The following is a 14,379-nucleotide window of genomic DNA, read 5'->3' on the forward strand; positions in this document are numbered from 1 at the left end:
CATGTGAACTGACTTTTGGAATTTAGATACCAAATCAAGCTTACAAAAAAACAGCCCAAGTAAATTTCATGTGAGCTCATATAATTACCATTTGTTAATTAATCATCAGTTGGAACTCTGAAAAGGAAAATCATTAAATAAGCACAACCTAAAGAAAATGCCAACAAAGGTCCGTCTAGTCAAGGCTATGGTTTTTCCCGTGGTCATGTATGGATGTGAGAGTTGGACTGTGAAGAAAGCTGATCACCGAAGAATTGATGCTTTGGAACTGCAGTGATGGAGAAGACTCTTGAGAGTCCCTTGTACTGAAAGGAGATCCAACCAGTCCATTCTAAAGGAGATCAATCCTGGGTGTTCATTGGAAGGACTGATGCCAAAGCTGAAACTCCAATACCTTGGCCACCTTGTGACAAGTTGACTCACTGGAAAAGACTCTGATGCTGGGAGGGATTGGGGGCAGGAGGAGAAGGGGACGACAGAAAATGAGATGGCTGGATGGCATCACCGACTCGATGGACATGAGTTTGAGTGAACTCTGGGAGTTGGTGATGGACAGGGAGGCCTGGCGTGCTGTGATTCATGGGGTCGCAAAGAGTCGGACACGACTGAGTGACTGAACTGAACTGAACTGAAAGAAAATGGATGGATCATTAAGAGAAAGGAGTTTCAGAAAGGAGTCTGGTTAAAATTTCAGATATAAGTGCAATTTCCATCACCATGATTCAACTTTCTGAACTTATTTTGTAACACATGTGACTTGGATAGTATGGATTACTCAGTTTCCCATCTCTACGTTTAGAACTACCCTGGTTGTACAGTGGATGAGAATCCTCTTGCCAATGCAGGGGAAATGGGTTCAACCCCTGGTCTGGGAAGATCCCACATGTCACGGAACAACTAGCCCATATGCCACAACTGCTGAGCTTAAGAGCCACAGCCTACTGAAGCCCAAGAGCCTAGAACCTGTGCTCTGCAACAAGAGATGCCACCCCTATGAGAAGCCCATGCACTGCAATGAAGAGTAGCCCCCACTCACTGCAACTAGAGAAAGACCACTCACAGCAACAAAGACAAATAAACAGAAAAACATGCTTCAGAGATACTAAATTGTGTCATTAACCTTAGGGATCAGGAAAATGCTTTAACTGACATAAAAAAATTTCATATGTGAATGAAAGTGAAAGTCACTCAGTCACGTCCGACTCTTTGCGACCCCATGGACTGTCCATGGAATTCTCCAGGCCAGAATACTGGAATGGGTAGCCAGTCCCTCCTCCAGGGGATCTTCACAACCCAGGGATCGAACCCAGGTTCCCTGCTGGGGGACAAATTCTTTACCACTGAGCCACCTGGTAACAGCAGATAACTTTTTCATTGTTTTCGATGCCAGAAAATGAGAAAGGGATAACAGAAATAAACTTGTGGTAAAAATGTAAGAACTTTTGTGTGAATGTTTCTCAATTTCTAGGGAAATTTTGCTACAAGAGAGATTTAAGTAATTTGAGAAATAATCTTTTGTAGGTTTCTTCTTGGCTCAGCTTTGAATTTAGTAGATCTGCAAATGGAAGAATTAAGAACCTCCTTAGCAATTATTAGAAGACTTATTATACTTACTATACTGGGATTATGTAAAATTTCAAGAGGAAACAGCTGTATATATTTATTCCAACTATTCATGAGACAGGTTGTTGAAAATTAATGTATGTCTTTGTTTAATTAGAACTGAAAACATTAATAAGAGTGCAATATAGTTTTTTGCCTATATTGGTAAAATGAAAAATTTCCCAAGTAAACTAAGTGGTTTCATTGACATGTTATGTGAAATCAATAGAAATTAAATTTCTATTTCTATAAAAAGCATCTTATTTAAATAGATCTTTTCTTATGGGATTCTGTTCTTTGATTTTTAACTCCATATAAGAAAATGAACTTTGATTAAGCTTTCCTGAGTTGATTTTTTTTTAATGATAGCATTTATTATTATAGAGAAAATACATTTTATAACATTTTTCAATTTTTTTTCATTTTTAAATAATTTCAAACTTGTAAGAAAAGTACAAAGACTGTTTTTTCCTGAAATATATCACCTCAAATACATTAGGTGTGTAATTCCTACAAATAAGGACAAATTCCAACAAACAAGGACATTGTTCTATCAAAATCAGGAAATTAACACTAATATTACTATTTTTTTAACTTCTATTATTTATATATTTATTTGCCTGCACTGGGTCTTAGTTGCAGCATGCAGTATCTTTTTAGTTGCCACACGTGAGATCTATAGTTCCAAGATGTGGGATCTTTAGTTGTGGCATGCAAACTCTAGTTGCAGCATGTGGGATCTAGTTCCCTGACCAGGGATTGAACCCGGGCCTCTGCTTTGGGAGCGTGGGAGTCTTAGCCACTGGACCACCAGGGAAGTCCCACTAATACTACTATAAATTAATCCACATACCCAGTTCAAGTTTCACCAGTTGTCCCAACTATGTCCTTCATAGTCAGGAATGACACTCTGCATTTAAGTTTCTTTAATCTTCACCAATCTGATACAATTTGTCCTTCCTTGATTTTCATTACTTTAACGTTTTTGAGGATTTCAGGCTATTTTGTTGGCTATTCCTCATTTGGGGTTGCCTGAAACAAACTTAAGACTCATACTGAAAACTGAGTTTATTCCAGTACTTCCAACTCCAACCTTCTTCTAGTTTCTCCCTTATAATTAGGTTTAGCTTGCCACTTTCTAGCAAGAATACCCACAAATGGGAGATTACCATCTTACCTCTTCTCAGATGTCACATGATTTGATACCTGCAGTTACTGGTGACTGGGCTTTGATCAGTTAATGAAGGTGATGTGTGCCAAGCTCCTCCAATTTTTTAGTTAACGCTTTTTTCCCCTTTAATAAGTATCTTGTAGGGAGACCATCAAACTTTTCTTTCACTAGTTTTAGCATTTATTGAAGACTTTCACCTGAACCAATCACAATGATTGTCAAATGATTTTCTAATTCCACCATTCATTTTACATTTACTGGTTGGCATTACACTGAATCCACATCCTTCTTGGGGATTCATGGCTTCCTATTTGATGGTTTACAATTTGTTCCTGACATTTATTTTTATTTCTAAGTGTTGACTTGGCCAGTGGATACCCCTTCAAGCTGGCTCCTTTGTCCTTCTGACATATCCCCATCATTCCTAAAGCATGTTCTTACTTTCTAATACAAAGACATTCCAGGCTTAACTTGTATTTCATCCGCAGCCCTGAAATGGCCATTTCTCTAAGAAGAACTGGTTCCTTTTCACAGAAAATGATGGAAAAAAAGATCGAGGCATTAGGTGTGCCCACTGCTACTGTGGCATTGCTGCTCCCAAGCCCTCTCATGGCGTGCATGTGTACACATACATGTATGTATTTACCTACACATACTATGAGCTTATACCAGTACTTCCAATTCCAACCTTCTTCTAGTTTTCTCCCTTTCTGTATTTGCAGTTCCTTTCTGACAGAAATCTGGCTCCCATTTGCCTTAACATTTTACTTAATAGATAATCCCCTTGATAAATAACCAATCTGCTATTGCCACATCCTTATTCAAGATCACTGAGATTCCCCTCCCTCCTACCCTCAAATGTTCTAGGCTCCACACTGTAATCCCACACTAGGCCAGCACCTTTTCTCCCTGTGGCAGATGTAACTCTTGTCTTGTGCAGAATAAGCAAATGATTTTTGTTCTGAACTGTTCAAGAAGGGAGAGACACAGGGAGCAAATAAGTCTTTTAAAAAGGCATTTTGGTACTATACAGAATTATCATTTTAAAGGACAGTTACATATGCAAATATATTCAGCTATAGCATTCCATAAAAATGTCTAATGTTTCTAAGCAACCAACACTGCCTTTTTCTGTAAGGTGTATGCTATAAATATAAGAAAATCTCAAATGTTTTAAAAGATAGCAAACATTTGTAACAGCTTTAGAATTTTTCCCATTTATTATATTATCAAGAAAAAAAATCATTGTATATAAGATATTACAAAGGTAATAAAATATTCTGTACAAAAGACATTTTGACATTTTAAAAATGATTTCATCTTTTAAGTATCAGACTTAACATTAAATAATTAAACACTGAGAACTTTTAAAAATCATTTTTTCAGTGCTTCCAAATTCATTAGTCATTAAGAAGCATATACAAATATTTAGAACACTTAAAAAAATAGAACCGTGACATTCTGTGGCGATGAGGATTCATCATAGTTAACAGTATTTTTAAGTACACTCTTTTAAAATGGAAATCATCTAGAAAAGGATTCATCTGGTTTGAACCATGCACTTAAGAATGCCCATTACTCAAAAACCTGGTGTTTTCCTTTCTGTCTCATCTTAAAGCTGTCTGAAGTGTGCACAACGTGCTCAGTTGTGTCTGACTCTTTGCTACCACATGGACTGTACCTGCCAGGCTACTCTGTCCATGGAATTCTCCACGCACGAATATTGGAGTGGGTTGCCATCTTCTTCTCCAGGGGATCATCCCAATCCAGGGATCAGTGATAAGTATTTTTATCTAATTACCCAATAAAATCAAGTGTGTCTCCAACGAAGTCTCCTGAGACTAAATTTCAGAAATAGATCCTCAAACACTCCAACTTATTTTTCGCTATATTTTATGCAAAGCTATAATGTTTGATTCAAGTTTAAGAAAATAAGGAAGATGAATGTTTGATATCTTTAACAAAAATCTGTATTTTATTGATCTGCCCATATTCCTGAGAACTTGATTTACTAAAGCACCAACATTTTGCACTAATTACTGTTTATTACTGTTCACACATAGGTGTTTAATGATTTTTTGGTTATTCTTTAAATTTCTGAAGTCCAATAGTAAACTGAAGTTGTAGAGATTAAGACATATAAGAATAAAGAGTATAAATGCTACTCCCTTTAAATATATAATTACTAGCAGGTTTTTTTTTTCTCTAAAACTATAGACATTTAGAATAGAAAAAATATTTAGAAGAAATAATTGTTTTGTACCAGTGTTTTATTAGTGAAGGTAGTGGGAACATGATTACTATTGAGATTTGGCTTTACTCACTGATGTTAAGTTTGTACTTTAAACTTTGCTAAGATGTATTAGTTAAAATATTAATTTGACTGAATCTTAGACAAAGGCATAAAACTGGACAAGACAACTCATATATTTATCTCTGATTCGCTGCCCACATCTGGACTTGTAATTTTAAAAAAAGCATGAAATTTTCTGTTACATGCAATGCAAAAAGCATATATTCCCATCTCTGGAAGCAACAGATCAGAAATCTTTCAGTGGCCACTTCATTAACTATGATGAGACTCCTTTTAAGGAATATAGTCATAATACTCGCAACTTGTAGTCAATTTTAGCAAAGAAATTAAGAGTTAGAATTTGAGAACAGAAAGTCATTAATTGACCTTATCTTCAGTATACAATAGGAAATGTTCTGGAAAGGATACGGCCAAATCAAAGTCCTCCAGACCTGGCCTGGGCAATAGCTAGCCATTCCAGAGAGAAGTCATCTCAGGGTTCTTACTAAAGAATCTAACCCACAGTGATTTGTCACTCTGTGAACTGGAAGAAGTGTCTGGATTGGAGATTATCAGGGCCACAGGGTATATGCATATGTTGGTTTACTAATGATATTTGATTTGTACTATACAGTTTACAGTGCTTCTTATGCATTATTTTACTTAATACAACACACCTTGTGAGGTGAGTAGGCTGGGAACCATGTGTGTTTTACATCTGAAGAGATAGGCCCATAGAAAGTGCCATCTGCAAAATATTATATAACTTCTAAGTGGCAGAGTTGAAGACTCAAACCCAGATGTCCTGACTGAAAATTACTCTTTCCATTTCTGTTATTTAACACCACACAGTAATTTTTTTAATCCCTCAATAAATCAATTTATGATAGAAGAAATTATTTGGGACTACTAGGCACCTGGATCACCAATACTAAGTCTCTCTTAACATGGACAGCATAGTTCATTTTTCTGAAGCATTAGGTTAGAAATAACCCAGCTGTTTGTTGTTCACTAAGGCTTTGAGTAGGGAAGCCCAGCTACCAGTGTTGAACGCCAATTAGAGAGTAGGTTCTGATGACAAAAATCAGATAGTGGTTTTGAGGTTCTTTCCTGGCAAGGGGCAGGAAGGAAAACTTCTGGGGATGTAGAAATGATTATTTACATATGTAAAAATTCACCAAGCTGTAAATTAAAATTAGCCCACTTTATGCACTTTACTGTATGTTATCCCTCAAAAGAAAAAGACTGACATCTTTGAGAGCAAGTCTGTTGTCTCATTCACCTCTATGTCATTTCTAGCCCCTAACATGGTGCTTTGCACATTAGACATTCAAAAATGTGATTGGTTACAGGAATACTGGAGTTTCTGTGCAAGGGAAATATGCTGAGGGAATGCACCAAAGGTGAGATTAAACCTGCCACACAGAGCAGAAAGGAGTAAGTTCAGAGATACGAGACAGTCCTAAGAACTGTAAAATTTCTACCTAATACTCTTGACACTATAGGAGGCAGAGAGTAAACTATTTCACAAGCCTGGTAATCACTGCTTTCCCTACCAGATTAAATACCTTTCTCTTTAAAAATCATATACTTGTCCACATTTTTTATAATCACATCTATGTCAGTGTCATTCTTTCCCTCCCTTAATACTATCATTTATTTAGCACCAACTAGGGATTGTGCTAAGTGATGGAGTCCCAAAGGTGAATGAGATAAACTATGTAAGTGTATTAATTCAGTGCAAGGAGGTCTGCAATGGGGATATGTGCAAAGCTGTGCCTCGCCTAGGGAGGCAGGACCAAACATCACACAGCTCTCAAAGGCCCATTTGCTATGTTTGTGAAGAGCAGAGGCAGAGTGGATAACATGTTAAAGGCATGGAGGCCTAGGGACCTGAGAAAGGTTTTTGTTTGTTTTTCAAGGAATGCTAACTATGTAATACTGGATTGGAAGTATGGGGAATTCTTTTTTAACTGGAGCAATATGGAAAAGATTCTTGTGAGGGAAAAAGAATGAAGGCCTAAAAACTAAGAATGCAGCAGGAGTGAAGCAGGGACAAATGCAAGAGAGGTTTTTAGAAGGCAGATCCAAAAAGACTTGATAACTCTCTCTGTGTGAGGACAAAAAAGAATAAAATATGATTTCGAAGTTTCTATTAAATATCTTCAGTGGCAGGGTACATGGTAATGCCATTAATGAAAAGTCGAGAATGTGAAAGGAGCGGCCAGTTCTTGACAGAAAGCTGAAGTTTTCTTCTGGGCACTCATGAGCTTAACCAGGGGAAAAAGCAGCACCAACCGAGCGCTGGGATCGAGACCCTGGAACAAAAGTCAGCCTCAGAGGGGAGTACCCTAGGAGGGAGTGGTCAAGAGGACAGGTTATGAATAGGTTGAGCAGAGTGAGGGCTGCTAAGAAGACACTAGATTTGACAAGGGACGGTGTCTGGTTACTTCCCAGAATATCCTAAGAAAACAGGAGGAGAAAAGAGAAAGCTTGACAGGCTTAAGAAGGACTGGAAAGTGAGGACTGGCTGAACGCACTTCACACAGCTGGACAGTGCTGGACATGAAGGGAGGAAGCATGGCAGCGGTGGGAAAAGTGTTTATCACTGCTCTTTTAGGCGAGAGAAAACATTTACCGTGTTTATAAAGAAAAGCACTAAATGTTTCATGAGGATACAACAAAACGGGAGAGAAAAGGAGGGATCTGCTATACAACAAGAGCTTACAAAGCAAGAGGTCCTTTATTCCTCAAAACTGAATGTGGGGTGATAGAAGAACAGATGAAAGTATAACCACACTTAGAGAAAAAGAAAACGTAAGCTGCCAGTTTTTTTAAATTATAAAATAAAATTTATGATCAATAAATAGCACCTGAAAAATAAAAAGCCTTTGGAAATACTCTGAATACAAATACAGCAGGACCTTACTTCCACTTAGACAGGAAAAAACCTGCAGAACAAGTTGGTTGTTTAATTTAAAATATCCATTTAGCTAGTGCTGTGATTCATGGGGTCGCAAAGAGTCGGACACGACTGAGCGATTGAACTGAACAGTGTTTAAGCTGATAAATGCAAGTTTATACAAAATTATAGGATTCTGTATTTAAAAAAAAGTTCATCATCTATAAGCCACTGTCTGGAGATATCCTGGATTCATAATTTGAACAGGAAAGAAATTATGCCTTCAGGATTTTTCTGGTAAGTTCTACTAAAGTATATGCTTATGATTTTTACAGTTGTATAACAAACGTATGTCATTTTGAAATTATAACTCAGAAATATTAGTGAGTTAGGTATCTTTATTGCTTCTCAAACTATCCTGACCCCCAGTCTTATCGTGCTCTCCCTTCTCATTTCCTAGTATCACTCAGCTCAGAATTTTCATTTTTATGACATTTGCTCATTCCTCATTTTGACAAAATTGACTAATTTTTAATCATTCCACTAAATTTATGGTTTGGTTGGATGCTGTGCTATATGCTTAGTCATTCAATTGTGTCCTACTTTTCTGCGACTCCATGGACTGTAGCCCACCAGGCTCCTCTGTCCATGGGGATTCTCCAGGCAAGAATACTGGAGTGGGTTGTCATGCACTTCTCCAAGGGATCTTCCTGACCTAGGAATCAAACCAGGGTCTCCTGCATAACAGGCAGATTCTTTACCAGCTGAGCTACCAGGGAAGCCCCTATATAAGTGAAAAGACATTATTTCTAGCAAAGAATATGCTCAACAATTGTGGTAGGGTCTAGTTGCAAATTAAACTAGGTCTTTAATAAATTACTTAGCATCACAATTAAGATTACTGTCCAAATCCTACAGTCATTTTGTCACTGGAATTACTTTGCTTTTAAATAGCTTTGAAAGCAAAGTAGTTATTAATCATCAACCTGAATGATTGATTCTGATATAATATACTAAATGTCACATGAAACAGACTGAAATGTCACATGAACTATAAAAATCATAAACATTTAATAATTAAAGCTATTCTTTCTTTCAAAAACCAAAGTTCTATTAGTAATACTTTGAATGCTCAATACTTACTAAGTGTTTAATATGAAGCAGACACAGTTCTACAAATGCAGGATTCAACAAAAACACAAAACTTTGCCCTCAGGAAGCTTATATTTAGTATAGGAAAACAAATATAAACAAACAAGAATCAGATCATGGTAAGTGTTATGGACAAATTTAAAGGAGGGGAGACGTGGAGTACCAATGTATACACAGTCAAGGAAGGCCTTGATCAAGTAACAGCTGAATGAGATTGAAGGGTGCACGGTGTGAGCTACATATACAGCTGAGAAAAACATTAAAGGCAGAGGGAACACCAAGTCCAAAGGGTCTGAGGCAGGAGTATACTTAGGTTTTTGGTCAAAATTCATTTTTATTAATAGAAAATACACTTAATTCCAGTTGTTATACTTAAGTGAAAGTGAAAGGTACTCAGTCGTGGCCAACTCTTTGCAACCCCATGGACTATACAATCCATGGAATTCTCCAGGCCAGAATACTGGAGTGGGCAGCAGTTCCCTTCTCCAGGGGATCTTCCCAGCCCAGAGATTGAACCCAGGTCTCCTGCATTGCAGGCAGATTCTTTACCAACTGAGCTACCAGGGAAGCCCATTGTTACAATTAAAGTTTCTAATAAAAAATCACCACTTAATAATCCTGTTTTAACTAAGACAATGAAACTGTGGCTTAAAAAGAAAAGTACTCAGCACCGTTTACTCATTTAGTTTCATTAGCTGCTTATAGTTGTACTTGGTGTTTTCAAGAGGAGTGCTGAAGCCAGAGAGCCTGGAGTTGAATGAGAAGGGGGAAATGGTAGTGGATGAGGTGAGGAGAGGAAGGGAATGTGGGCCGGCTAATTTTAAGGACTTTGTTCTCTACTCTGAGTGCGATAGGGAGCCAATGACTAGTTTTGAGCAAGTGAATATGATTTCATTTGTTTTAAAAATAACCACTGTGGCTACTCAACAGAGAACAGACTTGCAAGAGCACAAAGATGTAAAGAGTTTGGGGAAGCGATAATTCAATCTAGGCAAGAGAAGATATGGTCTGGAAAAGGATATTAACAGCAGAGGTCAAAAGAGGTGGTTAGCTTTGGATATACTTCAAAGGTGGGGCCTACCAGATTTGTTGGTGGATTGGATATGGGAGATAAAAAGAAAGAAGCAAAGATGACTCCACTGTTTTGAATATGAGCAACTAGAAAAATGGCACTGCCATTTATTTAGGAAGAACAAGCAAGTTTGGGGGAGAAGATTAAGAACTCAGCTCTGGGTGTGTTTAGTTTGAGCTTTAATTAGAATTTTATGTAGACATGTTACACAAGCTGTTCTACATACACACACATGCTCTCTCTCTCTCTCTCTCTCTCTCTCTTCAAGTCTGGAGTTCAGGGGTGGGTCTAAGCTAGGGGTAAAATTTGGGAGTTGACAGCATGAAACTGGATGAGATCACAGTGAGTTGGGACTCAAAATAAACAGAAAAGGAAAGGTCCAAGGAAACTTCTTCCTCTTAAAACATGGATGTAATTTTGGAAAACTCAGCAGTGGTCACAGGACTAGAAAAGGTCAGTTTTCATTCCAATCCCAAAGAAAGACAATGCCAAATGTTCAAACTACCGCACAATTGCACTCATCTCACACGCTAGAAAAGTAATGCTCAAAATTCTCCAAGCCAGGCTTCAACAGTACGTGAACCGTGAACTTCCAGATGTTCAAGCTGGATTTAGAAAAGGCAGACAAACAACAGATCAAACTGCCAACATCCATTGGATCACCGAAAAAGCAAGAGAGTTCCAGAAAAACATCTACGTCTGGTTTATTGACTAGGCCAAAGCCTTTGACTATGTGGATCACAATAAACTACAGACAATTCTGAAAGAGATGGGAATACCAGACCACCTGACCTGCCCTTTGAGAAATCGGTATGCAGGTCAAGAAGCAACAGTGAGAACTGGACATGGAACAACAGACTGGTTCCAAATTGGGAAAAGAGTATGTCAAGGCTGCATACTGTCACCCTGTTTATTTAACTTATATGCAGAGTACATCATGTGAAAGGCCAGGCTGGATGAAGCACAAGCTGGAATCAAGATTCCTGGGAGAAGTATCAATAACCTCAGATATACAGATGACACCACCCTTATGGCAGAAAGTGAAGAGGAACTAAAGAGCCTCTTGATGAAAGTGAAAGAGCAGAGTGAAAAAGATAGCTTAACACTCAACATTCAGAAAACTTAAGATCATGGCATCTGGCCCCATCACTTCATGGCAAATAGATGGGGAAACAATGACAGACTTTATTTTCTTGGACTTCAAAATCACTGAAGATGGTGACTGCAGCCATGAAATTAAAAGACACTTGCTCCTTGGAAGGAAAGCTATGATCAACCTAGACAGCATATTAAAAAGCAGAGACATTACTTTGCCAACAAAGGTCCGTCCAGTCAAAGCTATGGTTTTTCCAGTGGTCGTGTATGGATGTGAGAGTTGGACTGTGAAGAAAGCTGAGTGCAGAAGAATTGATGCTTTTGAACTGTGGTATTGGAGAAGACTCTTGAGAGTCCCTTGGACTGCAAGGAGATCCAACTCATTCAATCCTAAAGGAAATCAGTCCTGAATGTTCAATGGAAGGACCGATGCTGAAGCTGAAACTCCAATACTTTGGCCACCTGATGCAAAGAACTCATTCATTAGAAAAGACCTTGAAACTGGGGAAGATTGAAGGTGGAAGGATAAAGGGCCAACAAGAGGATGAGATGGTTGGATGGCATCACTGACTCGATGGACGTGAGTTTGAGTAAGCTCCAGAAGTTGGTGTTGGACAGAGAAGCCTGGCGTGCTGCAGTCCATGGGGTCATAAAGAGTCAGACACGACTGAGCTACTGAACTCAACTGTAAAGCTAAAGTTAAGCAATTTTAAAGGTTTGGATCTAAACAGTACAAAATGTAGAGAACAACCACACCTTGAAAGCTTACTGCCTTCTGCTCAACTTAGCATTTTAAAGGAAGTTTGAGTTACATGTAAATCTTAGCAACTCTAAAAAGCCTCAGAAAACCCCTTAGGGGTCACCTTGGGGTTTATTTAGGGGTCCCCAAAAATAAAGGAATTAATTTTTCCAATGGCATAGCCATTACAGGTTTTACCTTAAATTTGCTTAAAAGCAAATATCTGTTCATTCAACTAATAATACATTATAAAAGAAGTATAAAAAAGCATACCTGAAAAAAGTGAAGACTTGCTCTAATGTTCTCCCTCAGTCTGTCCTGGGGAAATGAGGCAGGACTCTCAGGACAGAATTCCCACCACACTCTGTTGTTATTAAATGTTTCAAAAGAAGAAACAGTAAAGCTCTTTTAAATTTCTATTTTGGAATTTTTCTTTTATGACTGTTTCCAATTTTGTATTCTACATACCCAAAGTATGTATGGGTTGTTTCTACATACCCCAAACAACCCAAAGTTAGTTGTTTTTTTAAGTGGAAAAATTGATTTTATTCAGTATTTAACATGTCAGATTCATCATACATTTAGTTTATGTAAATTTTCTTTGTATGTAGGACTCCACAATGCATCATAGCCCAGGAGTTCAGTCTGTGGGATTTACCTACTTTTGAAGCAAAAGTCTTCTGTAAATGAATACTAGACTTTTTCTAACTCTTCCTGAAGTTAGGAAATGAGCTCCTCCCTCTCTTTTGGCTATAGCTTCAAGCACTGAGCATTTGTTGTATTTCAACAAAGTCTGTCTCAGCAAAACAAGAAGCTCCCAAGCCAAGACTGCCTGTTAGAGGAACTCCTTACATACCTATTTATAAGTACAGCTGACCCTTGAACAACATGGGGGTTGGGGTACTCACACACTGTATAGTGAAAATTTTGTGTTTAAAACTCTACAGTTGGAGTAACACAACATTGTAAAGCAATTACATTCTAATTAAAAAAAAAACTGTATAGTTGGCCCTCTGTCTCCATGGTTTTCCATCCATGAATTCAACTACACTCCAGCTGTGACACAGTAAAGAAAATCTGCGTATAAGGGGACCATAGGTTCAAACCTATGTTGTTCAAGGGTCCAAGGGTCTATGAATGTGGTATAGTCTCAGTCAAGGAAACATAAAATGTTACATTTATAAAGGTAGCATCAAAATAGTTACCTTTAAAAGGATTTAATTCTTGAATAACCATTTATATCTTACAAGTTAACTTGAAAAAATTCAAATGGAAATGAATCACTCAATTGTTCATTCTGCATAGCTCCAATACCTGAATACTGACTATTTTGACCAAAACTATGACTGTTTGCATTAGTACCATTTGATGGTCCTGCCTCATTTATCATACTGTCATCAGCACAATTAAAGTCAGGTCCCTCAAATGCCTCTGACTGTGCAACAAAAGCAGTAGTACTAGAACTGGTGACTGTTGACATACTGGAAGAAGACATCTGATGGAGCTGTCTCAAGTCTCTTGGGTCTAACACTGAATTACAGGAAGGGTTTTCAAGATTCATGCTCACAAGTCTCGGATTATCGGTCTCCCTCATGCTGTCATTACTGGGCGTTATCATGTTCACCGGGCAGTTAGGCAGCATGCTGGCATCAGAAATACCATATAAGTCAGCTGGTGATACGGATGATGATTCCATTCTACCTATGTCATTAGTATTGTTATAAATGCAAGCATTAGAAGCATTTAGATCACTCATTTCCAGGAACGGTGGGATAACTTGTGAATTAGAGGAAAGTGTCCCTGTTGAAAAACCACTCAGTGAATTTGTATTGACTGAGCGTGAGGTGGGGTGGGCGATTGATGACCAGCCTGAAGAAGACTGAGTACCCATTGGTAGTATGGCTGAAGCAGGATGTGACAATGTACTTGAGATGGACGCAGAGGAGGAATAGTAGGATTCAGCTTGACTTGAAACAGGCCTGGAAGTTTCTGGCAAAACTGCACCATGAGAAAACAAGTTTGGTTCTGTGGGGAAGGAAATGTATTTTTACAAAACTGAAATGAACAAAATTCTAAATTAAAATTACATAAACATAAAAAAATTTTCAAGGAAATCAATGTAATACTTCAAATACAAATGTTAAATAGGATTATAATTATTACATAAGTCCAAAACTGAATTCCATAATACTGTTTTACAAATGCCTATAAAGTAATTTGGTAAGTTATTTTGGCATAGAAATTTTCATTTCAGTTAAATGTGGAAATCTAGCTTCTGAGGTCTTATAAAGGTACTTTTGAAATGTGAAAGATAAATGTCAGAATTTCACTTAATGGGCCTCTAAATATTCAA

The 14,379-nt window shown here is 37.8% G+C and overlaps 1 protein-coding gene across 1 annotated transcript in view; it reads right to left on the bottom strand.

Annotated features, from left to right (window-relative positions):
- Positions 1-6,979: 6,979 nt before the first annotated feature.
- The window catches only part of REL (REL proto-oncogene, NF-kB subunit), a 45,218-nt gene continuing 37,818 nt past the window's right edge, over positions 6,980-14,379 (bottom strand). The window contains exon 10 of the mRNA XM_055399256.2: positions 6,980-14,051. Coding sequence (XP_055255231.1) covers positions 13,270-14,051 — 782 coding nt within the window. The 3' untranslated portion in view covers positions 6,980-13,269. The remainder of the gene's footprint in view (positions 14,052-14,379) is intronic.

This window comes from Moschus berezovskii, chromosome 11 (genome assembly GCF_049115385.1).
Source record: "Moschus berezovskii isolate FMDL1 chromosome 11, NW_MosBer_1.0, whole genome shotgun sequence".
Taxonomy (NCBI): Eukaryota; Metazoa; Chordata; class Mammalia; order Artiodactyla; family Moschidae; genus Moschus; species Moschus berezovskii.